The sequence below is a fragment of the Buteo buteo genome, chromosome 7, assembly GCF_964188355.1.
Source record: "Buteo buteo chromosome 7, bButBut1.hap1.1, whole genome shotgun sequence".
Lineage (NCBI taxonomy): Eukaryota > Metazoa > Chordata > Aves > Accipitriformes > Accipitridae > Buteo > Buteo buteo.
This window is the reverse complement of record NC_134177.1, coordinates 39,669,093-39,696,895: the sequence shown is the minus strand read 5'-3', so window position 1 is coordinate 39,696,895 and position 27,803 is coordinate 39,669,093. Positions and strand designations below refer to the sequence as shown.

The window sequence follows — 27,803 nt, the reverse complement described above, 5'->3', positions numbered from 1 at the left end:
CAGATTTCTACTAGAAATGAACCACAATTTGCCTAAACTAAAAACAAAACAAGGAAAAAATCTGGACAACCCCCTTGGTGGTCTCCTGGACACCCAAGGGGAAACGAAGATGAAACAAAGTCCATTGTTCTGAAACCACTCTGGGGAAGCACAGCCTTTTGACAAGTTGTCAGTCCATGAGCTAGTCTGACTTCTGCCTCATTTTTTATTTAAAAAATCGATTTCAGAACATGAATAGTGACAAGGCAAGCAGTGCATTTCAAGGGAATGAATGCACTCCACGTGTGGTTGAAATTGCCTGGTGTGCCACCTTGTGCCTCCTATTACTTGAGAAGTGTGCAATAATACCCCAAACACACTACCTTTGCCGATTAACTTGGTCCTTCCTCCCTCTTCCTTCTCTGTTTAGGAGCTCCCAATATCCTCCCAAGTACAGAACAGTTTATGAAAAAATCTTAGGGTCCAAGCTAACTCTTTCTCAGTACTGCTCTGTCAGTAGGAGAGGTTATGACCACTGTTCAGGTCCTAATTTGCAACCAAGAGGGAGCCTCAATGACCTGTGGTCAGGCATGAGACTACAGGCACAGGGAGAGTTTAGCAAAAATTTATCTTTCAGAGTGAAGATAACACTTTTGGTTTTTAGCCAGGGAGAACTGCTAAGGGTGTTGCAAATCACAAGTGAAATGCTGTCCCAACACTGATGGCTGTACGAATTTTTCATTTTTCCCTAAAAATGCTATGGAAGATAGCACACAATGGAAAAAGTTTAGGATAAATGCAGAACACCATCTGAATCCTGCTTTTGAAGCTAATGATATTATTGACTTGAAATGCAACAGAGTATTTCAGCAGTACTTGCTGACTCTATACTTTTAAAGGGTTTAGGAGGTCTGTAATTTTCCCTAGGAGAATATTATTCACCCAACAGAAGACCACAGGTGCTAACATTAATGTTCTATTACCAGGTGCTAACATTAATGTTCTATTACCATTAATTGCATGCATCCTGCAACATTGATTATCAGGCTCTATTTATGCCTATAATCTCCCTGCATGGACATTGATCCAGAACACCCTGCCTCTGTAACATTCCCCAAGTCAGGAGAGGAAACAGGTTAGAGCTTTGTGCCTGCACAGCATTTAAAATACCTCAGCTCCAGCAAGACACTGGATGATGACATGCTCACTGATTATCTGACCACAGCCCTACAGAATACAGGTTCAATGTCTGTGGAAATCCCCAGAATTCACACCCAATATATTGCTTCTGGAATCTAGTCTGGCTCCTGATTAACATAGTAATTAAATCCCTACTGTAAAGAAGAACTGGTGACAGCAGCTAGGAAATTCCAGAGAGCATTCCTCTCGGTGGAAGGTGTTGGCCTCAACATCAACACATCCTCTTAGCATTCATCAGTGTAACTCAAAATATCAGAGATCTCCTGCGGTATATGTTGAAGTTCCCTGTACAAGCCTTCACACAACATTTAAACAAGCACAAAGCTACGGTTGATTGAAAAATATGCCCAGAGTAAGAGCAATGAAATTTAGGATCCAAGAGCGCTAGATTACAATTCAAGTAAGTTTGGTTGAATTCCTGATGCTTCTGTAGTATCATCTCTGTGACCTTACTGAATTTATGTGCCAGTTTCCACATGTGAAATGGGATAGAAATCCCAACCTCCTACTCTTCTGTTCCATTCTTAAGACAATAGAGCCTCAAACTCTGATGTGTCCTCTATGTGCTCCACTAATGCAAAGTGAGGTGTATTTATTTTTATGTTCTGAGAGCTATGTGATTGGCTATGTTCTGAGGGCTATTGGCTATGCAAAGCCATAGACTTGGAGAATTTTGCAGACATGTCAAAATCCTTTACACCCATTTATATTCAGAAGTGAATTATTTCTTTGCCTGCTGAGGATTTTTTTTTAAGTTTCTTTTGCTGCAGAGAATAAATGCTAGTGCTGACTTCCTATCTGGTGGATATAAAGGTAGATTCTGCTGTAGCAACCACCTTTGGAAAGTGAGGTTTGGGCTGAAACCCAAAGGAAAAACATCACTGCAACAGGATTCCCAAGCAACAGGAGGAGAAACTTGTCCAAATCTGTAACCTGCCTTACCTGAAGTTACTTTAAAGAAAAATGTGTATTAAAGAATAACTAGATGGTCTGAGATGTGGAACTGCTTCTGTATGAAGACTCTTCAGTTTGGAAGAGAAATGGCTGAGGTAGAGTATAAAAGAGATAAATAAAGTTAAGTGTGGCCTGGAGAAGATGAAGAGGGGAAAGGCTACCCATTTCTTTTAATACATGAGCTGCAGAACAGACAGACCTTGTTCCCTGAGCAGAACATGTAACTTGTACCTCTTCTGCAATGTCCTGCAATGATTTAAGAGCACTTCATGCATGAAAGCTAAGAAAATTATCGTACAGAGGAAAAGAACAGACATGTGTTTTGATTTTTCAGTGGTGGCAACCGCTCAGAGCACCCAGGGCTCCAAACAGGCTTGAAACATCTCTTTAAAGTCCTGGAGACTCAGCAGCACATCTGGGAGCAGGTCCAGATCACTCAGTGCTGTGAGGCTTGTGCTACCCACCAGCCTATAGCACCTTGTTTATACATTTTTTATTTTGTACACAACTGTCAGCACCTAGTCTACATTAATGTATAGCTTGGTGTGGCTAAACACGCTGATCAATCATGACTTGTCACGCTTTCTCGCAGCACGCCTAAACAGGAGATCTCATGATAATGAGGAAGATGACACATGCCACCCGTGCTCCTGCACTTGTCTGCGTAAGTGAGAACAGCACATTTTGCTGTCAGGCCGAAGGGAACATATTTTCATAGGCATTCCTCCAACTTGTGTATAATTGCCTAGAAGTGGGAATTGGAAGAGAGGCCTGCATTTGGAGAACTCTGAGCAGTGAAAGAGGCTGCATCTGTAGCAAATTCAAGTCAATGAAATTCAGTGTAAATATGATTACTTGTTGGTTATAATTTTTAAATTTTATATTGTTTACTATAAACATTATTTAACTATTGTGCATAATATTTATGAGATATCTCATTAAACTGTGCTGCTTCTGCTTCAGCAACTTCCCCATTAAAAGCTGAGAACGGCCAAAGTGGAAAATACCCTTTAAATGTTAGCAGTTTCTAAAAACAAACAAGTTTAGCAATCTGGACTAATTAGGAGCATTACTGGCTCTGAGTGAAGGAGCAGAATAGTACTAAATCTGGTATCTTAACTGTACCTGTTCAATATTCATTAGCACAAATTTCTTGGAGAAAAGTCTGCTGCACTAATTAAGATTCCCAATCCCAAGCACAGTCGATAATAAGTTTATTCAAATCCTTGTAATTCTTATATGCCATTCCAGCATTGTTTCTTTTTATTCGTGTCTCTAGGCCAAAACCTACTTCAATGGTTTAAATGTGGAGAAGGTTCCTTCTAATATGAGAAAGGAACTGAACTGACCAACATCTTATTTCATTTCAGTGGGATTCAATGATTTAATCATAACAATGAAATAAATCTGCGGCCACAACTGACTTCAGGGTTATCAGTTCTCTGTCCTTCGCGACTGTGCAGAGCTTCCCAGAAATAGAGCACATGCTGTGCCTATTTTCAGAGCTCAGTGACTCAAGACCTAAAAGAAAATCCTCTTTTTGTCTTTATGTGGGAAAACTATATGATGAAAGCAGTGCATTCTGATGCCATCCAGTAGAGGACCCTTCCAGGCACCCCCCCAAGTGACCTAGGCATAACACCCACAACACACACCTATTTGTGCATATCTACTTGCAAGTCTATGTCTGTGCGAGTGTGCATATGTAAGTAAGAAAGACCAGTCTTGCTTACTGCAATGGGAGTTATAAATATTCAATAGTGGACATGTCTAAATCCACACCCATCCCAAAAGCGAGACTTTCTGTTTAAAAGTACTACTTACATCAATATGTGAATATTGCTATTCCTCAGGGATGACTTAAAATTAGTCTGGAGCATTAGCATTACTGTTAGTTAGAACCTCCCTGCTGTCGAAACTGTTCATTTTGTACAACCGCTCAACCCTAGCGGAAGCAGACACAGTCTGCTGAAGCAGAGTAGTGCCCTGCCAATACAAATAAAATAAATCCTTTATGAGTAGGGCTCCCAGGAGATCTCATACCTGTAATTGTGGAACCAGTTGATCACGGTGCTGGTCTTCAAGTTGAGCTGCGTAGCGAGTTCCTCAATGGTTTTTGGTGATGGGTATGGCTTTTGCTGGTAGGCTCGTTTCAGAGCTTCTTTCTCTTCCGGTGCCAGCACCACCCGGGGCTTCTTCAGCTGATGCTGCGGCTGCGGGCTGGCTCCCTGGCTGTAGTCTATTCCAGCGGATGAGGACTCACAAGACTGACTGTCGCTAACAGAGCTGTGTCGCCGTTTCATGTAGGCTGAAAGAGAAGTGCATCGGATCATCCCCAGCTGAATACAAATGCAAAATCAATGAATATACAAGCTGTGGAATAAATGTGAAGTTGACAGGTTGTAGATGCATGGATGGGCTATTCAGAGACAACAGAAAGGAAGGGGCATCATCGGAGATCAGAGGAAAGCAAATGTGGGGAGGATGCAAGAGGCAGAAAAAGAAGAAAGAGGGGGAAGAAAAGAGGGTAAATCGACTGGAAACCTGCCAGAGTTTTCTGCTCTTTCAGTGAACACGGGACATGAAAAACAGGGTTCAGTTAACGTGACTTATTTCAAATTCACTCTTCCAAGAGTGGTGAACTTCCACATAGACACCTGATTAGGACAGTTATACTTCATTTCAACTTAAATAGCTTTGGTTGTTAAACACTTAAGGTGTACACTAAGGTGTCTCTAACACGTAAGGTCTCTGAATTTAAAAATACAATGGAAGCTGAAGGCAGCCACAGCCATGTCTCCAACACACGATGGCGCCCGGAGCCCGGAGATCCCAGCGATGGGCTGAATAACCTGCCAGGCATTTGCTGCTTTTTCCTACAGATCTTCGTTATAGCGGTGACAGGTTATGAAAGAAAAACAGCCCACAGCATCCTCCTCCCCTATGCAAGGCTCTTTCAAAAATGCATATACTTTTAAGAAAGCTCTTGCTGCACTGACGGAGCTCAGCGAGGCTGACGGCAGAAGCACGCAATACCACGGCTGACCCTCCTCCCCAACAGGGACTGAATTATCCTGGCAAATTCTGCAAGGGAAGAGTCCCAGCAAACGCTGTCACTGACTTGATTGATGTACACCGGGCAGAGAGAGGTGGGATTTACTGCACCTGGCAGTATCATGCACAAGCATTGCTAATGAGGGGGCTGAAAACAGCAAATATGGATGAATCTTGTCAATAAAATATTTAATGGCCAGTTAAATACCTTCTAGATATTTAAGAGTTTAGGTATTCAAGAACTGCAATTTGATAACCTTGGCTATTAAGTTCCAGATTACACCAGCCTGACATCAACGTAGCAGGCACTAAATCTCCAACAGCCAGGAGCTCCAATCGGAGCCAGGGACCCATGTGGGGCACGTCCCACTGGTCAGCAACCAAATTCTTCAAAAAATAAATTTCACTCTCCCCACAGCTCTGCCTTTAGGCTGAGGGTGCACAAAGAATAAAAACTCAATGCAATCAAATAAACTGAAATGTTCAAAGCCCTTCTGACACAAGCCAACTTCTTCTGGCAGAGCTCCCTACAGGACTGGCTAGGTTTTCTGTCTCCACTGGGTTTCAGCATCCTGTCCTCTACACGGTGGTACATCCAGTGGGACCTTTTTACACTGTGTCTTACTATCATCTAAGCGAATTTTGAACACACTCTGTAACCTTTGGGGGTATCTGCGTGGCCCTCATTTTGTTCTTCCTGAATATGACAGATTACCTGTGGATTGCCTACTGTGTAAGATCACTCATATGGAACACAACGTGAGTTGCTCATGATCAATCACTCTGCCATGATACAGTCTTGCACGTGTTTGAAATAACCATAAAAAGCAAAGTTGTTTTTTTTTTTTTTAAAATAAACTCCAGTAAAAAAATCACCTATTCAAGTTGTTCCAACAGGATGTAGAACTGCAAAGTGACCACAGGTAAATGCATTATTTCAAGGTGACCTATTGGCCTTATTTTTGCAGCCTTCAAGGAACTGTTACAACCTTCAACTATGGAATTAATCATTCCAGCAATATAATCTCACATTTATATAAGGACTTTAATCTCAAAGACTCCCAGGTGTTACTTCAAACTTGCATTGACATCCAAACTATATACAAGGTTCCCTTGTCTCCTTTGACAGCACAACCAAGAGGGCTGAAAGACAGCATCTATCACTTCAGCAACGTGCAGCAGCTTAAAGGAGGCCACGAGACAAAACAGAACCTTGCATGGAAGATGGAAAAGGTGTTTAGGCTATCTCTAACTGGAGTTTCTGGAATTTGGTTAGGCGACTGAGTTAACATGAGACACCCATGTATCAGGATGCTCTGAATCTTGCTTTCTCTGCTCTCCAGAGGATGGCATTTCTGGCAGGTCAGAGCTCCCATCTTTAGACTCCTAAGGACAGCACAGAGCTGTGACAGCTTGGGAAAAATTTCATGCCTTAATGTCTACCTCTGCTTTTGTAACCTCACGCTGGGACCACAAAAGGTGCAATGGCTTATTTGGGTCTCTCTCATTTGAATGGAACAAATTCTATAAATGCATGTATTTCCTTAACATAAAAATAAAGAGAAGGATGTCCCACTGTTCTGTCACGAGCAATTGCTTTCTGGAGGATAATATATTATCAGAACAAATTTCCATTGGGTCAAAGGCACAATCCTGGCATTTCACCACGTGCTGAACTAGCACCTAAGCTTTAGGCTTTAATGGTGGTCTCTGGAAACTTTAGATTATGTTTATAAAAGCTTTTCCTTTTTAATTCTTATTTTAAACATATGTGCTGCGTGTAGACAACATAAGGAGATCATTCAGCACATCTGCAGTGACAGCAAGGCTCAAACTGGAATCCAAGTTGCAAACACACTTGATTTTTGGAGAAGTTTGCTTTTTGTCTGTGATTGGTCTCCACTTCTCAGGAGACCTATGAAAAAAAACCAACCCCAAATGTAATTTGGGCAAAGGTCTGGATCTGGGTCTGAGACCAACTTGTCAAGGCCAGCTGTATCCCCTGAGTTTTACTACCTTTTTTTTCCCCTTGCTGTTGCAAACCCAGCATCACCGTGTCCCTTTGGGAAGACTCTCCAGCATGTGCTCAGCTACAGATGCAGCAGACACTGTTGCAGGACTAGTGGCTGCCCACTGAGGTAAAACAGAGCCCCTTTTAATATAATTTTTATCTTATGCGGTATTGAACAAGATTATTAAAAAGCGAAATAATGGGGAAATAAAGGGAATTAACTTTTCTCCTGACAGCAGGCTTCAGCAGTGTTCAGTGAGGAGTGTGACGTTATGAGCAGCACACGCACTGGGAGGTTATAAGAAAGAGGAATGAACTCTTCCAAGGCAGGAAAGGTGGTGCAGCATGTCTCAGCCTAGTGAGCGTGAACCCCCGTCTTCCTCCAAAGAGGTTAGTTAACGTACATTGCAAATTTTCAGAACCTCTTAAAATGGACATTTATAGCACAAACTTCAGACTGGCAGAACAGGAAAAGAGATCTATGCAGCTCACCTTTATCATAATTATTAATTTACTCCCTTAATAAAATGTGGCAGAGAAATAATTGATAATAATGTTTCACTGGTAGCAGATACAGCTGCATTGTTCTTTAACTGACATTAGCTGAAGGGAAAGTTAAATTCTTAATGTGGCTCTAGAGCAATTTAAAAGGTTAAATCACAGGATCCTTACCTGCATGAAAGGATTTTGCAGAAAATACAGGGTTGAATTCACTTTAGAGTGCTCTGCTATGAGGACAGCACTTACACAGTTCAGGAGCTCAGCACAGAGTCTCAATGATTTACAGCCTTATCTCTATTCAGGTGCCATCTATAGAGCATATGTATTGCACAGTGTTTGATAAGAATCCAGTTTAGAAAATAGTTTTGAAAGGATATTGTCAGTACTACTTTTAAATTATTTTTATTTTATTTTCCTGCATTATGGGCGATATTCTCTTTGAGGCTATAAAAATCCAGATAGTTGACAATTTTATTTCTGCCATGTTTCCAATACAGCAAAAACCATCATGGCTCCCTTTGGTTTACAGTTGTAAGTGGGAAACCCAAGCGGATTTTACTCCCCACGGAAGATTATACACAATTTGTGACAAGATACTGCACTACATTATATTATACTGGTTACTACGACAAGGATTTGAATTTCTTCTTAAAAGCATGCAAGACTACAATTTTCCCAGAAGCTCCCTCACTGCAATTTTTAATATAATCATAAAGTTCTTGATCAAATGTGTTAATGCTTTCAGGACATCAGTCAACAGCAGTGCTTTCAGTGCACACGATTAATGCTGTCTGTACTAATATCATTAAGGGATAGCTCAAGAGATGTATATATCATTAATTAGTTAACTGCTGATAATGGCAGCCTATGAGTCTCTCTTGTAAAATCACACGAACGTACTAAAAACAGGGCTCTGAATAACCACTGGTTTTTAGTAATGACTTTAAAATAGAGAGAGTAGGATAAATTTTCATGATATACTCCCTACTAAGATAAAAACTTAGAACTCTCACTGGTACATACTCATGACCTCACCGTTTTATGCGAGCATGTATTAACACAATCACCTTTCCCCATCCCTATAAAGGCTACAAATTTAATTATTCTCAAACGCCCTTTTATAAAGACTGCATTTTTCTTTCCTGCTAGCGACCACCAGTGCAGGACTGGCAAGAAGCTCTCTCAGGAATCAATGCGCAGTTCTTTGAGCCCAACATCTGCGACCAGCTGCAGCACTATTAACTAATAACCCAAAGCCAGCTCCCAAACTCACATTTCTCATTTGGTAAGGCAAGTTATCAGTGATACACCAGGGCCTCAGTAATTAATCTATAGGAGAATATAGCAATGATTTCAGGACAGCTGGTGAATATTCAGGGTTTGGGGTTATTTTTTTTTTTTTGAGATGTATCTGCTTGAGCTAGCATCAAAAAAAGCTGTCATGAAGTCCTTGTGCATAACCTTCATAATACTGGATCAATGGTGCCTCTATACTATTTATGGAGAATTATAAAAGACACGGTCATCTTTGAAATAACAGAAAACATGAGTCAGCAGTCTGCTCCAAGTTACCTTTTTTCTCCATTCGTTTCATATCCATCAGCTTCTCCACGTTGTTGGGATCGTTCAGCCACAGCTGCATGCGGACAAAGGGTTCCCGTCCCTTCAAACTCAGCTTGTGCCAGGGCTTCGGGCGAGCCAGAAGGTCTGAGACAGAGCCTTGTGTTAGCCCTAGGATTGTCTCCCCAAACAAACGCTGACCTAATATGAAATTGAAAATCGCATGAATTCATTCAGCTAAGAGACAAGGCTAACTAAAAAGACAGAACATGTCTACGAAATCATTCATCAATTATTCTTACTTCAGAATTGCTTGAAAACCCAAAGGAAACATTCAGAAGAATAAAAGCTCTGCCCCCCACTAAAAGTGTAAATATTGAGCTTTCGTTTAATCCTTAGGATCTGACTGTGGCAAAGAGGGGAGCTCAACATGTTTGGGGACCAGGATCTTACAGTGAAACAGTGTGCAAAAAATAAAATCAATGTGATTAAAAATAAACAGAACTTTTAGCTAAGCAGGCAACTAGTGAGAACAGTGAGGCTACTTAGCTCTTATGCAGGAGGGTAGTGCAACAGCTTTGTTCCAACAGGGCAATCCAAACATTTCAAGCAATCAATGAACCAAGACCAGTGCAACCCACCCATTCAGCAACGGTCATGTAAGTGTCCGCAAAGACACATGTACGTACATATCTGCTGTGTTGTACTATCTGTGGTGTTCTAACTGTGTCTTACCAACCACAGATAATCACATTTTACAATATAACAGCTTTTTTTACAGCCCCTACAGTACTTCTAGTTAAGAACTCATAATTTTAGTTCTCTTTTAAAATGCTATCATCTAGCAGGGTGAAAACTGCATATGCTTTTCAATGCACAGCATTTGTATGTACATTGGTAATACTATTTTCATATGGTTAAAATCTAGCTTATCAATGACTGTGGAAAATGCCTGTGCAGCTCAAACCCAGTGATACAGCTGGTTTTCTAAAGCCCTTCCTTCACTTCAGTGTTCTTCCTAAGCTAAACTGCCTTGATATGGAACAGCTTTTGTTACAAGACAGAGCCTGAAGTCATCTGACTCATTGCCGGTGATTTCTGATAGAAGTGCAGCTATCATGTATTTTCAAGGTAACCCAAAGATCTTTCCATGCCGACCGAGTTTAGGCCTCAGGGTCTTGTGTCTGATCCGTAGCTTCTGAATGCCCTCACTAACACAAAGCAGAACGCTTTTCCTTCACTTCCTAGCAATGCCAGCATTCTTAGCCAGTGGCAACAAACAGATCCCTGAGAGACAACGCAGATGCGTGGGGGCTTGTGCTCCTACAGCTCTGCAGGACATGCCCGTGCTTGCAAAAGGACCATCAACTCTTGCCTTCATAGCCTCACCTGACCCTGACAGAAACAGGTTGTGGAAAGTATCTGCTCTACAGACCCATCCCTTGTGCTTAACTCCATGAATCTCCTCCTCCTCTTTAAAAACATCCCAAGACTTTTGCCCTGGTGATTTTTTTTTTTTGCCTGTATGGGGAGAGGAAGGAATGTGGGACCAGTTAGAAGCTGCAGAAAGTCCCATTTGGATGCATGGGGCAGGTGGGTCTGCATAGCTTTTGGAGGAAGCAGCTGAGATAATGAAAGGCAGAAAGGGGAAATGAGGACAGGGCTAACATGACACAGTCTGCTAATAAGCTCTAAAACTAACCCTGGAAATGGTTCTTACAGACTGAACAGAAACCTAAATTCAGAATTCACTTAAGTTCCTAAGTAATGTCATTTTCCACTACCCTCAATATCAGGAAAATTAGACAAAAGATGTAATTCAGGGCCAATTTTAGATCACGTGTATTGCAGAGTTAACCTACTCCCTGTTTGTATTTAAAAACATCAGTAAGGCCTCATCCATTTACCTTTAAACCTGCCAGCTACTAGCAAGATAAGACAGCTACTTTAAAAATCTTTTAATTTGCTTTCATAAATAACTTTCCTTTAACGTTCCGCACAGTTTCTAACCCCAGGCTGTGCCCAGGCTGCAATGCGATGAGCATTTCTCCCAGCGGCCATGAAAGCTCCGACAGCCGCTGTGCAGTGCCAGTGCGGCCACTGCGAATGCCTGCGTGGCTGTGCAGTAAATTGGAGCATGAAACTGATCTGAGTCAAACTAACCTACCAAGAATAAAACGGCCTCTTTTGACTCAGACCAACTGGTCCAGTCTACTGTGTGGCCACATGAACAGGAATACTGGCACAAATTTGCAAAAGGGTTGGGAAAAAGCAGCCCAGATCAGGTACTAGCAATGCTGCTAAACGAAAGGAACTTCAAACTACGGCCTAAAAATTAAAAATGCAAACGTGGAAGGAGGTAACAACATGTTCTCTAGGTGTTAAGAGCAAAGCTAAAGATGTTTGTGTCATTTGTTTTATTCCAGGATACTGCAGGACAGGATAAAACACCTGAAAGACTCCCAAGCTAATGGGGAATGTGTTAGAAATCATTCTCAGGAGGTAGCAGGTGTATCACACTCCATCTTCATCAGAGTGCTATTAATAACTGGAATACTTTTAAGCACAGGTTTCCTAAAACTCCTGCTAATTCTCTCCATCTTTTACCCTAATATCCTTCATGCCTGTTGCCACTGATGTAGCTCCTCATGGACAAAACTTTCTGTAAATCATGGTTAGTCCTGGCCCTTTCTGCAAAATCCCCACCATTGCCATCCTTCAATAGCTTAGTGAATTTGCATCCCTCTCTATGTTGCCCAACAGGGAATCACTGATAATACTATGACATTTGGGACTAGGAATACCAGCAACATCCCAGTGTTAACGCTGCCAGCATTGTTTGCTAAAATGGTGAGTGTTGAACAAATGCTAAAAGGCACGGGAGGAGAGACCCGCCAAACACATCTTGAATGGTTTTGCACAACCGTGGTCTTTACTGGCCGATGATATTGGAACAACTGAGCCACCAACAGTTGCCTAAGACAGGTTCACAAGGCCCTGTGGCCTAAGACAGAGAAACCTGTGCACCGAGTCAATCTGGTGCACTAGCACACTGAGGGCGCAAAAGGAGACATTGAAACTGGTTCCACACCTAATGCAGAGTTTGGGGCACATTTCCTGGCTCTTCTGCTGCTTTTTAGGCTTGTCAGCCACACTGTAGGAAAACAAAAATCATGGGAAATAAAAAAGACTAAGTAAAAATGGCATCAAAGCAAATGTAAACAAAAATACTTTTTCAAACCTCTCTGGAACACCAGAGCAGGTACAGCACTTAACAGCATTTTGCCCAAAAACTAGGGGCTTGAACCTGCAAACCCTTACCGTGACTTGTGGTTTTATCTCTACAGTATCTCCACTGAACAAGCAATCACAATCTGCCCATGCCAATGTGCACGAGCAAGTAATTCTGCTCGGTTCAGTGGAACACAATCTCATGCAGGGTATGTCCATGATCAGAGCCATTTTCTTTTTTTCCCAAATTATGTTAAATAAGAACTTGCAACCTCCCCCATCCCAGTATTTTTCCCCTTTAAAAAAAAAAAAAAAAAAAAATCTAAGGTAATAACATGTTACTCTCTGCCTAGCTGAAAAAAGGCTTCCTTATGTACTTAAATAAAGGAGTTTTTGTTTAATTGTTAATAAGTTTTTGACTTATTACAGTCACAGTGTTCAGATGATATGGATGGAATTCTTCTCACATAAGTATCATCAGTAGTCTAAAGCTACACTTATGTTTTTGGTCCCATCTGTAGTGAATGGAGAGAAACTGGTACTTCTGGGGAGTGATTCATCCCAACCATCTCAGACATCTATTTTGAACATCTAAATGCAGGCGAGATGAATCCCCTGCTAAGCCCCAGAAGCATGGGCAGGTAACACTGGGGCAGCCTTACTGCCTTCCCGCTAGAGACTTCAAAGGACTCCTAAAGGTTTCCCAATGCCTTGTGAGGGAAGCAAGTGTTAAACACATATGAAGAACTAGTGATTTAGAGGCACAGTCGCAGTATTAAGCATGGATTTCCCATACTCAGATCAGGTCATTCCCTTTCACTATTCCAAATATATAGTCATGTCAACATTAAACTTAATTCAAAACCTCATCTGTAAGCAAGAGCAGCCTTAGCTTTGCACATCTCTAAGCAAAATAACTGAATGGCCCCACACGCTTATCTACAGGTTCATCTAAACCTCAGCTGAGTCTGAATTTACCCTCCCAGCTCTACAGGTACGCTATGACTTTTGCTTGTGATGCACCTCCCTCTCCAATCATGCTGGACTGTACTTCACCTATGCCTAAAATGCTGTGGGCTTGAATCTACAAGCATGGGGAAAACAACGTTTCTCAAGGGGAGATCACACTGGCTTTGGGGTTTTGGTCTTCTTGACAGCCTGCTGGACTGTATTTAGGGAGGTGGGAGCAGTATCTGGCTGGTGAGCCAGGAGCAGAGCTTAAGAGCAAGAGTATGATGACATTTTAAGTAGAGTGTGACAATCTGAAAGGATTTTTCTACTAGTTTAAAAAAAATGAAAAACTTTTTAACAGATTAAAGCTTAGACCAGAGTCAAAACCAAGTATTCTTGTAAACATCTACTGAAATATAGTTTAAAAATAAAAGCATGAACACCTTCATTTTATTTTGGTCAAGAAATGAGAATAAAGCGATTTACCAAGATTGTTGTCTGTTAGCACTTCTTTGACCCTCTTCGTAATGCCATATGTATCCAGCTCAGGGGACATAGCAACCAGTTCTTGGATGCTGAGTGCCGAGTGGCCCGACAGTGGCAAAGGTGTAGTAGACTGGGATTCAGAAGCAGGCGGCTCGCTAGGTTCTTGGGATTTGCCGTCTTTACTTGTCTCTATAGTGGGACAGGGTTGCTGTACCAATTCAGTCAGGCTTTTCACTGATTCACTGGAACTCATGGGAGATTCAGGAGCAGGACTGCAACTGGCAGAAGTCTTTGGAGTGCTTTCTGCAATTAAAAAAAGAAAAAAGTCCCCACTTTAGCAAAATTGTAATGTTTTGATTGCAGGATATTTAACTTTCCTTCTCATTTATATTCTACCTACTTAAAGAAATGCCTAAGTATGCAAAATGCTACTTGTTATGACTTGGTTACTAAAAAGCCTCTTTTTAAAAACAGAATTATTTTCTAATTTTATCTTGAGTCATCTCTGCTTTCTTATAAAGACAAGATGTACAAATAAAAATCAGGAAAAAATGAAGTGCAACAGTCTGTAAGTTTGCAAGAAATTTCCTTGGTCAGGAAATCTCATAGTTTTGCTTTCCACACCATTTTTGTATAAGGATGCTCTTAAATCTACCATTATAGACTGGTTTAAGTCTCCTTCTGTGACTTGTAACTCACTCACTCAGCCACTATTTTGTAGTGTCATAAGGGATCTTCTACAACTGATACAACTTTTTATCTTGAGAGTGTTATTGATTTAATTTTGTTTATCACTCGTATCATATTTTTTCACTTCTCTTTGCCCAGAAATAACTTAACAAGACTAAAATACAGTTTGTAATTATGTTGTATTAATTAACGTGTTTGAGAATCCAACATAAAGTTAGCTAGTGGATCAGAAGACACTTAAATCTGTTATTGTGACACTTTGTTTAAAAGAAAGCTTTCTGAATCTGTTAATTTGCCAACAACAATAGGTTCTGTACAAAATGTTGTTTTCCCCTAATAAATTCACATTTATCTCTAATGGAACGTACCAACCGAGCTTATGCAGAAAATCCAGACATCAAGGGTTCAGTCTAAACATTTTTTAAAGCAACAACACGTAGACAATGTGGTTTAGAACAATTCCCTTCAAAAGATAAAGAGCACAGGCCATTTTTCCATTCATAGTTCTTCCCCATTTTTGTGGGACTGCTTCCTGCTCCTTGCTGTCTCACATCTCATTATTTGACACGGTTAACTGCATGTATCTCAGATTCATACATCAGCGGATTTGTCTCGAGATCTCTGGAGGAAGCTTACAATGCTCTCAATTGTACAAGGATGAGGCTAGTCGACATCAAAAACTTAGTCCCTCTAACAGAATTGTGTTTTCCTGAGCACTGCAACACTACTACGAGAGGAGTTCGGTCTGCAGCATCATGTCCTGTTGCTACCACGGTGATGGCCAATAGCAAATTTCACTATTTTTCAAGTTTGCTTTTTTATTATCCAGAACATTGTCAAATCATTACAGAACACGCAGCTTGTGTAGCTAGCATGGAAACATATCCCAAATACTAAAGGAAAATACTACATAAGTAAAAGTAGGGTTCAAACGAAGCAGGGTGCAGAGTGTAATTGTCTTGTTCAAGGTAATGGCAGCTTTCATGATGCTGCATTGAAGAGAGCTTCCCTGACACACTTACATAAAGTTGGTCTCTCAAACCAAGCAATTGGACTTTTTCCTTCGTGCTTTGAGAGATGCAAAAGAGGCAGACATAAAAGGAAAGCAAGGCGCGTATAAATCTTTAAGGTAATAGGGATCTTAAAAATCTTATTTCTTTTCTCTGTTCACCCTAGGTCATCATACAACTGAATACAAAACCCAGCAAATGTTATTTTTGTATCAGGAGCAGCAAAGGAATTGTACTGTAAATTTGCCCTGATTCACCCATGCGAGGGACCAATTTGGCAGATCATCCATCTTGTTCACTGTACACTGTCAGGGATGGCATGAATTCCCTACATGATAAACAGATTTCTTCTCAGGTCTGTGTCCTTTAACCCACAGCAAGGTCAAAATTATGGCTGCCTAGCTAATAAACTGCACGGCACTCGTTCAAGTTCCCTCTAATTTTGTCCCTTGTGCCAGCTTATACAAATCTTACTGAATAACTAGAGCAGCTGCAAATTTCCTATACAATTCCTCATCCGTGCACTGCAAACCACATGCACACACGAAGCGCAGAAAAAATCCAAAATAAAAAAACCCCAACCACACAGGACTAAACAAAAGCATTTATTAATGCTTCTTTCTCCCTCCCGTTTCCCTGCCCAGCCTAATTATGTAAACAACAAAGGTAATCTATATTATCATCTATCACTGAAATGCTCGATGTTGCTCACATATTAGCTTATTTATTTTTTATATCACATATCAAGAGCTTACTTGAATTTCATTTTTAAGACCAATCTGCTGCTTATTTACTCAAAAAGGTAGGATTATCTGAATCTAATTTTGGAAGGCAGTACAGATGACAAACTGCTTTTTTTTCCCCAACGAAAGGCAAGTGTATAGTGATTTCAGATGAGGCATTATGCGCATATACTACAAATAACTCAAAATATGTTCCCCATTCATTTTTAGCATTTTTCCCTTATGGAAAAATATTTTCAATATCACATAAATATTTGAGGAAAAGATCTATTATTTGGAAAAGTCAATTCAATAATCAAATAATGCAAACATTTCCTGTTAATCTACTTAAAAAATTAAATAGACATTTAGAGTACAAGTGACTGCTCACAGAACAAAGGGGAAAATTGAATGTATTCACTATTACAGATTTAACTGTCAATCCACAGCCATTTCGCATGTTTTATGAAATAATTTGTCTGTATTCATTTCTCTCAAGTTCCTCACAGGACAAAGAAACAAATTCAGGACATCTGAAAAATACATATTAAGATTTCAAAAGTAGCAATTGAACATGTCCAATGAAAACAATACATTGAAAGCTTATTTCTTTAAAATGTGTTCTGCTTTTTTAACCCCAGACTGCACTGAAGAATAGCACTAATTTAAGAGCGATCCAGTTTCTTACGAGTAAGTGATGTTCGCTGAACGTTTACATGTTTGTATTTACTGAGGAAGAGATCATTTTGTCAATATGAGTGTAAAACTGCATTATGGCAGGCTATATAACCTGCAAACCCCAAGGCCACCATTTATTGATGAAGTTACTTTAATAAATTCCAGATAAACTTTGCTATACCAAAGGAGTGTTGCATTTTGCTTTCCAACAGCCTGCATCCAGTTTAAAACCTGAAGCAAAAGCCCCAAAACTTCAAAAATAATGTGCTAGAAGTAAGAAACTGGAGAGATCAAGAGCATCATGAGGAATGAGGTGATTGCAGAACCTGGGATTTTTTTAAGTCTCAGGTAGCCAAAGGCTTTAGCCATGCCCTGCGCTTTATAGAGGATGGGAGAAATAGGGTCTCCCCAAACTAACTTGGTGGAAAGATGGTGTCCATTAGGTCCCAAAGCATGTGATGAATACACAGTTCAACATGACAATTTTAAATGATTGGGAAACTGGTGTAACTTCTGCACAATTACAGGTTGATGTTGACAAATGTCATTAGAGATTCAAATACACCATAAATGCATGTAAGTGATCCAAATCTTCTAAAGCTGCAAGTATAACTGAGTCATGAAAGGGTAAAGGCTCTCCCATGCACTTTCTAACAATATTAATTCAAACTATATGTCTGGAGTATAGGGAAGTTAAGACACCTCCAACCAATTTTTAAAAGCACATTCAAATATGCAGCATAGAAAATAATAATCTAATGCAAATCAAGTACTAGAAAGTAATCCTGCATAAACGGGCCACCAATCTGAAATACTTGGCAGGTGCAGTTGGCCTCCATTCATAGCTGAAACACGAAGACAACTGAAACACCAACACTGGCTATTTCACAGTTGATGAAAACAGCTAAGAGAGAGCTATGACTATAGAGTGAAGGTGAGCACTCAAGTCTTTGAAGGCAAATATGTCTTCATAAAGACAAATATATCTGATGCAGTTTACAAACGCCAGAGCGCCATACTTGGGAACACATCACTCCTGGCGGAACACATGGTCCTTATTCGTAAGTCAGGAAATTCTTCAGTTTTGTTTTTTCCTACTACAATACTAGTGAGGGATGCATAATCTAAGATGAAGATGTATAAAGGAATGGAAACAAAGTCAACAGTATACAAATACCTTCTGTTTTCTTTTTAAATATTATTTTCCCCAATATAAAATTGCCTCCTGAATACCCATCTTACTGCAACAAAGCCCCAAACCAGCTTGCCCGTTTCCCTCCCCACCCCTTAGTAGTTATCAGTTAAGAAACTAAACAAACTTTGCAAACAATTTAACATATATGTGGTCTGTCTGAGCATTTTACAAAACTAGTTGAGAACCATAACAAATTGACCTTGCTTTAATTACACGAACACAGAAAATCTTTTGTGGTCTTGCATTCCTTAGCACAATGGATGAAGCCCAATGATGCTTTGGTCCTGTACATCCTCTAACACCTTGCCCATAGCTTCGATCAAGACAGTGTTTTGGAAAATGTGAGAAAGTTGGAAAACAGAGTTCCAGTCTCGGTTCATTCGTTACGGCGGTTTTCCTGAACTTAACATTAGATTTTCTTATTGTTCTCCAACTACAACATTTCCCAGCCCCATGCTGGGGTCAGGTCCCCAAAACTGAATCCCAGGTCCTGAACTGCTTGAACACTGGTTGTAGAGCATTTTGGACTACGAATATCCCACTGGTGGCCTGCAATCACCTGAAAACACTTCCCCCAACACAGTATCAGCCTGACACGTTCCTCTACGAGGTCTGATCCTGTTCTGCCATCGTAACATGACAAAAGCCCTATAGGGTGTAACAAACTACAGGCTGCACTGGGCTCCCCCTCCTGCAGCACTCCTGAGCATCACTTGCTCAGCAATCAGAGACATTTAATTATGTTCTGCAAAACTGCAGGGCACTGGTCAAGAAGGACCTTTTTTGTGATGTACAGGAACTCTTCCAACCACAGGAAGTAATCTAACATGGCCCCCCCTACAAAAGCAGCCATATAGCTCAGATCCACCGCACACTTCAGCTGGAGGCTCCTTCTGAAGCTCAGGACACCTCAGAAGCAAAGACTTGCAGGTAACGCCTGCTACAACCTCCCCAGAAAATCACAGATGTCTACATGACCTGACACCAGTCCCGGATGTATCGCCCTCAACGGAGGTATCTAGACGACGGAGCAGTGTTGAGACATGGATACGGTTTCACCAGTCCCAGAGGCATCACGCTGCTGCCTGCCAGCACCGGCAGATTCCTCCAGTGGAATTTCTTGTACGCATTTTGAGAGCTGCAGGTTTGCCACTTTTGCTCAGACCCTGCCTCAACTCTACAGCCATGGCAGCATGCTGACTTTGCATCCGCATGTAAATCCGAAGTTCAGAGCAAAGATTTGAACAAGAGCATCTGAATTTGCAAGCATAAAACACAAGCTCAATGCTCCGAGCCTCTCCTCCCAGCACACTCGCCCGTCTATAAAGAGCACTCTGTACTTTTGCAGCTCAGGAACCGCTGGGAGAATACACTGCCCAACCTTTGTTGCTAACGCAAGCTTAGCTAATAAGCTGCAAAAGGACTCAAGGGGAACGAGGTACAGAACATGGCGAAGTTGGGAAGACCATGCAAAACACAGAAGGTATTCAGGGGCCTCTAAAAGGATTATGAAAAATATTATATTCTAAAGGCAGCAGGCAGACAACAGCTGCCTTAAGTTTCAGAGCGAAGTGGATTGAAAAAGCAGATCCACTATAATTTTCAGAGACAAATCTCTGTAGTTTATCTGATCCACTATTTAAATTTCAATACACAGTCCTCTATCTGCAGTAATAATAACCTAAATTCCATTTAGTGTTCATTTGAGCAGTCAGGATAAAGTCATTTCTTATTATCTCCCCACTGTGTAAAAAACAGCTTGAAGGTAGGAAGTCAGCAAGCATTTTCACCAAAAAGTAATTATTGTAAGTGACATTTTTACTGCTGGCATGCCATAAGGCGAACTGCGCATTTGGAAGGACAAGTTGCTAAAACAAAATGACAGGGTACTCTGTGACATTCCGACAAGAACCCAAACATGATTTAACTGGCGCTTGGTTTGATGCACCACTTTTCGTAATGTCCAAAGCTCAGGCTTCAGGTCTATGCCAAACTAGTCAAATTCAAAGTTCCTTATCGAGGCAAAGCGAGAACCGCCACGTCCTGTGCACAGCGGAGCGGGGAGGCAACGAAGCATCCCGTGCTCTGCTCGTTCCCTTTACGGCAAATTAGTAGGGAAGATGAAAGCAGACAAATGTGGACAGGAGACTTCTCGGCAACCTCTTAAAAGAGCTTTTGCTACTTCAGGGCCTGCATTTACCTCCTTGTGCAGATGCGTTAATGGACAACAACAGACCTGGCAGGTTGCCTGAGATCAAAGCATCTCATACTGGGACTGGATTAGTTTCTGTTTCCCCGGATGATGAGGTTGCCCATTCTACCCAACTTGTAGACCAAAACCAGGGGTATGCTGCCCTGAGAATCAGGACCTGATCACACAGCTGATCAGCAACATCCTCAAGACAACCGCATTATTCTGTTTCCCAGGCCTGAAAATTTCAGGGAGAGATTCTTTTCCTCCGATTTTCTATCTAATTTTACCTTTAGCAACGGCTGTCTTTGTAGTATCTTCTAAAGCATCATAACAACTCTCCTCGCTAACAGCAGTGGCGTGCAAGTTTGAACTATGTAATAAATCTGATCAGCATTTGTGGAACAGCACTGCAATACATCCCTCTTCTGACTAATTAAACGAAAATACCCGTGAAAGCTGAACGCTTTCTCACAGGTAGTGGTTTTGGTGGATTTACTTTAAGTGAGTGAACCTTGCCTATTCACAATTTGCAAATTAATGTGGCTTATGAAAATATGATCCTCCCTACAGTTATAAACTCCCACAGTTATATGTAGGGAGTATACAAACCTCCCTACAGTGTGCATATATAATGATGTAAAGTATGTAGGTACGTGCAGTTATAGTTCCAAGCACTTGCTGTAGTTACGATTATAGATTTCCACTATGACCGTGGAGATTTTGTTTGTTTGTTTGTTTTGCAAATGTTGTAACTTTGGGGAAAATGTTATTTTGGGTCTTGGCTCAGAGGGAAATTTTATGTGGATGGGGGGAGGGATCAAAAGAAAACCCCTTTAGGAAAGCATGCAGATGTATTTGTGTCTGCACTGAAAGGGGAGGAAACCAGCTTTGGTTAACTCTGAAATTACTGGGACAATACTAAAAATAAAGGTCCCCATTCTGCATATGAGTATATGTTAAATGACAGGAGCACATAAAACTAACTGAATGATGAAGGTGAATGTTAGAAGTGCTTGAGAAAAACCTGCTTCTGAGTATCGTTAAAGGATTACAATGTTTCACTGCAATTTTTACCTTGCATTTTAAATAATTGTTAGCTTTGTGCTTGTATTAAAAAAGGATGTTTTCAGCCATTCTAGAAACCAAAAGGAGTTGGAGAAATCAGATGAACTTCAGAAAAAAGCAAGTAAGATGGGAGTTGGTGATAGACTCATGAGAAGAGATTTACAGCTGGACATTTAAAAGTACTTAGAGAAGTTAGGCAACCAATTCTCCTTTCAATGAATGCACAACCACAAATGCCTCAGACAGTCTTGGAAATCCCACTATTATGCCCAAACCTACATTAAGACTGCAACTTCTCATAGCCAAGAACTGGCATCAATTCCAGTCTAAGGTATTCCTTTCCTGGCTCCATCCTTTACCTCCATTTCTGCCTGACACTGAAGAACAACTGTGCTGTCCCAACTGCTTCGGGGAACCAAATCTGTGAACCAGATTTGAAAAACAGCCACCTGCCACCACACACCTGCAACACAGTATGGGTGGAAGGGATTAAGAACAGGAACCTGGATCTCTTTCCTGATCTCATTTGCACTGCAAGCCCATTAGCAAAAGGATGGTCTTTTATGCCAGTCTCAGTGTTAGTGTTGACGAGGAAAGTCCCAGTGCAGCCTTGGGAGTTAAATGTTGCTTGCGGAACGACAACTGAAGAATATCCTGCACCCAGGACCATCCAACCAACTTTATAACCAAGCAGAGGCATGTCTAGCTGCTGTATGATCTATGCCTGCTCAGTCTGGATAGCGTGCAGCCAGGAACTAGGCAGGGCAGGGGACCATTCTGCTCAGCTCACAAGCTTTGATCGGGTCAGATTTTCCTCCCTATGCCTGCCTCTTAAAAAGCCTCTGCCATGAGGAGTATGCCAGTGCTATCACTTGGGGCTCATCCCTTTTCCTCTGGCCGCTGTAGGAAGGCAGCGCTGAACGTTCTGGCCAATGAACACTTGCATCCCTTTACATACATCCCTCGAGCTCACACCTTGTGTCAGCGAGTGCCTTGCTGCTCTCCGAGAGGCGTGCTGTGCTCCACTGACACAAAACGCCTCAATAGCCAAAAAGTTCTGTTCTGCACACTATGCGCAGCATGCTGCGCCCGGATGGGGGGAGGCAAATCCAGGTACTCTTACAAGAAGAATGGCTAAGCAACGTCGCAGAGCTGGACAACTACGGCTGCGTAAACTCCAACCATCAAACTTCTACTGAGTCGGGAGGACTCTGGTACTTGGCTGTCCGTTGCAGTGTGGATGGGCTTGGATGGGGAGTACAGATTGCTACGAAGGGCAGTCTGAACACCTAGGATGTCCAGAATCTTGTGCAGAAAGACACAACTTGAGTTAATCAATTAAAATGAAAAGCTGCACTGAGATCTGTCAGACTTTGGAACAGACACACCAACCCCTGACACAACCGCACCAACTGACAAAACTCTCAAATAAAAAGCATTAAGGGACATTTTTGAACTGGCCTACAGGGAAGCATGAGGTCTCTATGTAGCCATGATTTTAAGTGCTATTCTACAACAAAAGAAGGGGGAAAAAAAAAAAAAAGGAACTTGAGAATTTTTTTAGCTGGATGTAGACACGCAATCAGAAACATTACAGCAATGCTCAGGTCAGCCCAGCAGCCCCAAATCCTTTCCCAGTCTCACTGGCCAAAAGCAGATGTCTGCAGACATCCATAAACAACACTGTGTAAACAACACAGCAAGCACGTAGGGAGAATATCCTCAAATGCCTACCTGCTCACGTATTGCTTCTTGAGCCAGAAGTAGGGTCTTTGCACTGAAGAGTGCTGAATGATAATTTTGTTTTTACATATCACCTTTAAACAATTAAAAAACCCTTTCTAAAAAGAAATCAGATTTTAAATTCGGTGATTAATGACAAAATCATGGCTGCTTTAAAAGACATCGCTCTACTCTGCTAAGCTATTTAATATTCAGATTTTTCTGTGTTTCCCTTAGTCAGAAGTCAGTATTTAGAAATAACTGCTGGAAAATATTTTCAATAACCTTATTATTAAAACAGCTTGTGTGCAGAAGCTTTATTAAGGATTTTCTGAACATTAAAACAAATATGTCATGAAAGCAATCAATCAAGATGCCACAACCCCACATAGTTATATTTTTAGTATAATCAAAATAAATGCGTGCACAATACCTTTTGGAAAACAGAGTTAGAGCTTTTAGAGGTTCTGCTGCAGTTTATGGTGTCTTTGTTGACTTGCTGACCTTGTTATTAGAGACTAACTTTAACGTGTTACCATGTTTATGACTGTTTGTTGTCCTCCTCTGTCGTAAGCCTGAGTGTGAAGGTATTTCTATATCCTCCTTCAAGATTTTAACCTCTTGTCTGCTCCAGACTAGAGTATGAAGCAGAATGCATATGTGCACTGTGCACTGCATTTAAATACATCTCCCCCACTAAATAATGTGGACATTCATTTGCTATGGGCAAGATACATACGGGATGGATCCAAGGCTAATGACTGCCTTCCTACCCCAATAAAGAAGTCCTATCTAACATCCGCAGCACAGTGGGTTGTTCTTCGTCTTAGAAGAAAGCAGTCGAAGACGAGTGACCCTGAACATTGCTATACTAAATGCACTCCTCTTCGGGAGGAGTATTGGCTAAAGTACTGAAACAAAATGACATTTACATTGTACGCAACAATATTATAAAAGCTATTAAGGTACATTATTTTACACATCCTCATAATCTCTCCATACTGCTTTACTTAATTTGTGATAAAATTGTTGAGAAAGGGTACTTAATGTAGGACAGTCAGTAAAAGTAATTTATCATCTTCCCGCTTCGGTGCTCACGTTATCAGCGAACTCATTTTCTGCATTCATCATGCAATCAGCCTATTATTTGCATATTAATCAGGCAGTGGACCATGAAAGAGCCGCATCCCAGCCAAATGCTGCACTATCTCAGGAGGAACACTCAGTAATTATCATACATCAGTGTTATGATGTGGTAATTGATTATAACATCTTTCTGTTGCCCCTGGGGAGTCCCACTGCTAACCCAGCTTCAGGCATTCTGTGCAGATTTTTCTCTGAAAATTAGAGAAACCATTGCTGTCCTTTTATTAGATTTCTTTTTTTTACCTTTACAATAGACAGCTCTCTGAGCATTTCCAAGTTACTTTTGCCTTTTTTTTTTTTTTTTTTAAATGAAACCTTCATTAGGAAAAAAACCACCTGACTCGGATCAGAAAAAGTAAAAAAACCCACCCCCACCAAACAAAACAGTTGGGCTCATTCTTGTTCGTCCTCTCTCTTTCAAGGTCTGGTGGCTTTTTAGGTGCTGGTATTGCTTACATAATACCCTTTCCCCATCAAACACAACAAAATGTTACAACTTCAATAGACAGTAATTGCAAAGTTCGCATAAAGGCAGTTAAGCTGCTTTATTTAGGTGCCAAATGAGAGGCTAATTTTGGTCCTCTCGTAAAGGACAAATGAAACATCTGCCAGTTCAAACTTGCACTATTTTTAGGACCCAAGTTCCAGAGGGGTAAAAGAGAGAAACAAACATAAAACACAACCGTAGCTACAGCGCAGCTAATCTCACACCTCCTGCATGTGTGCAAACCAGGCAGAGAGGAGCCGAGGGGGCAGCTCCCGTCCCCGCACTCATCCCAACCTCCCTTCAGGAAGCGAGAAGGAACCACGCCACGGAGAAGGAGGTTTTGGCCGGGTGTCTGCAGCGGGGCCGTGCTACCTGCGAGGAGAGCTGGTGAGAATACCTCGCAAGGACAACGTTACTCTCCAAAGCGGCTTCTTGTCCCGGGACAGTCCCGTCAGAGAGGCTCTGAGCACTGACAGCAACATGGGGATATTCTGGCAAGCTCAGGTTTTGCCAATAAATAGTATCAAACAGTGCCTGAATTATTCTGGGAAACAATCGCTGTTTTCAACCCCACTCCAGGGCATTATAGATACAGCCAAAGAAAAAGTATCTTTTAAACTGCTATCAGCAATATCTTTGACAAGTATAAATATGGGACATGTACTATCAGGCCTATTTTACATTTCTTGCTGTCGTTGTATTTTCTCCTTTTGTTAGGCTTTTCAACTGGATATTTTTCTACTTTTACGTAAATTTGATCTCAAATCCACTTTGCTTTGTTTTCAGTGCAAGTTGTGTTTCTCACATGATTTAAAATAATCTCTGGATTCCTTCACTTGCTGTTTCTCTGGATGGCTGCTGGCAAATTTAAAAACCTCTGATACCCATTTTAGGTGAGAAAAATTCATCAGTTTTTCTTGCACCCTAATGCAAAGGACAGGCTAGAAAGTAACTTAGATGACATTAATTTTCTGGTTTTTTTTCTTCTTGAGAATGATTTGCTATCAAGTAATATATAACTCTATAATCAGAACAGGATTTTGTTGTTAGAGTCTAACGGGCTGTTTATTTCCCTGTTTCAGAGCTACTTGGTGGAGAAGACAGCTGCCTCGTAGCTCCATCCCCATTACAAGATGGGAATAACAACCGGCGAGTTCGGTGCTAGCACACCTTTTTTCCAGTGTTTTGGGAGGAAAATAGCCCATTATCTGTTCTTTGAATTGAAAGCAAGGTAATTTTCATCCAGCAGAGGAGCATTTTGTAATTTGCTGAGCAGCGGTTGGGCTGTTGGCTGGGGACGGCCGCGGGCGCGATGGATATCTCCAGCCCACTGGTGGCCGCCACGTGGCCACGGGGGCCGGACCTGCAGCCCCCTCCTTTTCCCACAAGCAACCACAAGACCAACGTGAGCTTCTGCCAGCTGCCAGAGCCTCCTATTACCAATAGAAAAATAGCTGCTCCCGCCGGAGAAGAGCCTTTCCGACCTCTTCGGCAGCTGCCGGCCCACGGGGGACAGATCCCGGCCGTCACCCCGGCTCCTGACCCCCCCCGGAGCGGCCTGGCCTTCCTGTGCCGCAGCACGACTGTGACGGCCTCGCTCGCCTTTCAGTGCTGCTCCAGTTATTTTTATATTTGGCTTTCTAGCGGATCAGCTCATCATTTTCCACCCAGCTCCTCTGTGGTTAGCAGCTGGCAGGAGAAGCCCCCCGTGCCTGGCAGCAGGGAGAGGAGGTAATGTGGGCCCCCTCCCCAAAGGAGACTGCTCAGCTCCAAACGCACAAGTGGAGGGAAAAGAAAATGCTGGTAATTAATGAAATGAAGTAATAAGTAATGAAATGATGAACAGTGGAATTTACAGAGCTCTAATATTCAACGGCCGTGGTTTCTTTTAAACAAGGCCTGAAGAGAGCGCAAGGAAGTGACGTGCTCAGATTGATGCAGAAGTTACAGCGGAAGCATGTATTCACAAACTACACCTACTTTTTAGCAACTGTTACGCTAACTGGTATTCCTATGAACTACTTGAGAAGTGTAGCAGCAATAATGGTCAGGAAAGTTTCTTTTTTCATACAGCTTAAAAAATACACTCATTCATTAATTCTGATTTTTAAAAACGAAGACTTTGAGAATGAGCCATTAGGGTGCCTGGCTAAACGCTACTGCAGAGGTGCACGAGCTCTTTGCTCGGAGATCTTTTCCCGCACACCAAAGGGGAGTGAGCGTAAAGCACCCACATTCCCAAATGAGCCACAGAAATATAAAACATAGCTGCAACTTGACTGGGTAACTTCTCCAAAATGAATGCTGCGAACCTGTAACCACACTTCAGAGTGAATTAAATTTGTCTTCAGAATCCAGCATGAGTCTCCTCTTTGCCGCATTAATATGAAAAGTGTGTTGGTGCTTTGTCATTGTAATTCAGCCGCAAGGAGTATATGCCTAGAAACCAGTGTTCACTCTATGATTATATATTTTACTTTAGCACTTTTATAACAGTAAAGCTATGACCACAATGAGGATGGAGTCATCTTCCGCAAGTTTAATCACTGGGTGGTTCAATGGACAGGAAAGAATACAACTAGGACAGGAATTTCTCTACAAATACCAACTGCTTGCAAAGCATTGCTGATGGACAAAGGACTACGGCCACGCAAGACAGCCTAGGGAGGACAGACCTAGGCAGGAGGCAGAAATGACCAGATGATGGCTAGCAACGATAGCCAATGTTATATTAAGAATGAACTTGAAACACTGACTTCACGCTGCATTCCCAGGTCCCAGTAAGGTGCCTTGACAGCGATTCTCCCAGCTTTATTGATACCAGAAAGGCTGCCAGGAAGGTTTTCATGGTCCAAATGTCAGGGAAATGGCACAGAATATGATCACACACATTACAGACAGACTACAACAGCTGCCCTTATGAGGAGCCAACTGATATCCTATGGTTTGAAATCAAGACAGCCACGG

General features: G+C 41.5%; 1 protein-coding gene across 8 annotated transcripts in view; it reads right to left on the bottom strand.

The window, feature by feature from the left end:
* Positions 1-27,803, bottom strand: part of CUX1 (cut like homeobox 1) — a 283,190-nt gene that overhangs the window by 35,147 nt on the left and 220,240 nt on the right. For 4 of the 8 annotated variants that reach the window (XM_075032515.1, XM_075032517.1, XM_075032521.1 and 1 more), the window contains 3 exons: positions 13,928-14,230; positions 9,272-9,460; positions 4,177-4,441 (listed from right to left, as the gene is read on the bottom strand). The exons of 1 other annotated variant lie outside the window; for it this stretch is intronic. In XM_075032515.1, coding sequence (XP_074888616.1) covers positions 4,177-4,441; positions 9,272-9,460; positions 13,928-14,230 — 757 coding nt within the window. Of the gene's footprint in view, positions 1-4,176; positions 4,442-9,271; positions 9,461-12,350; positions 12,414-13,927; positions 14,231-27,803 lie in introns of all 8 variants that reach the window. 3 more of the 8 variants (XM_075032513.1, XM_075032516.1, XM_075032518.1) reach the window with 1 other exon arrangement.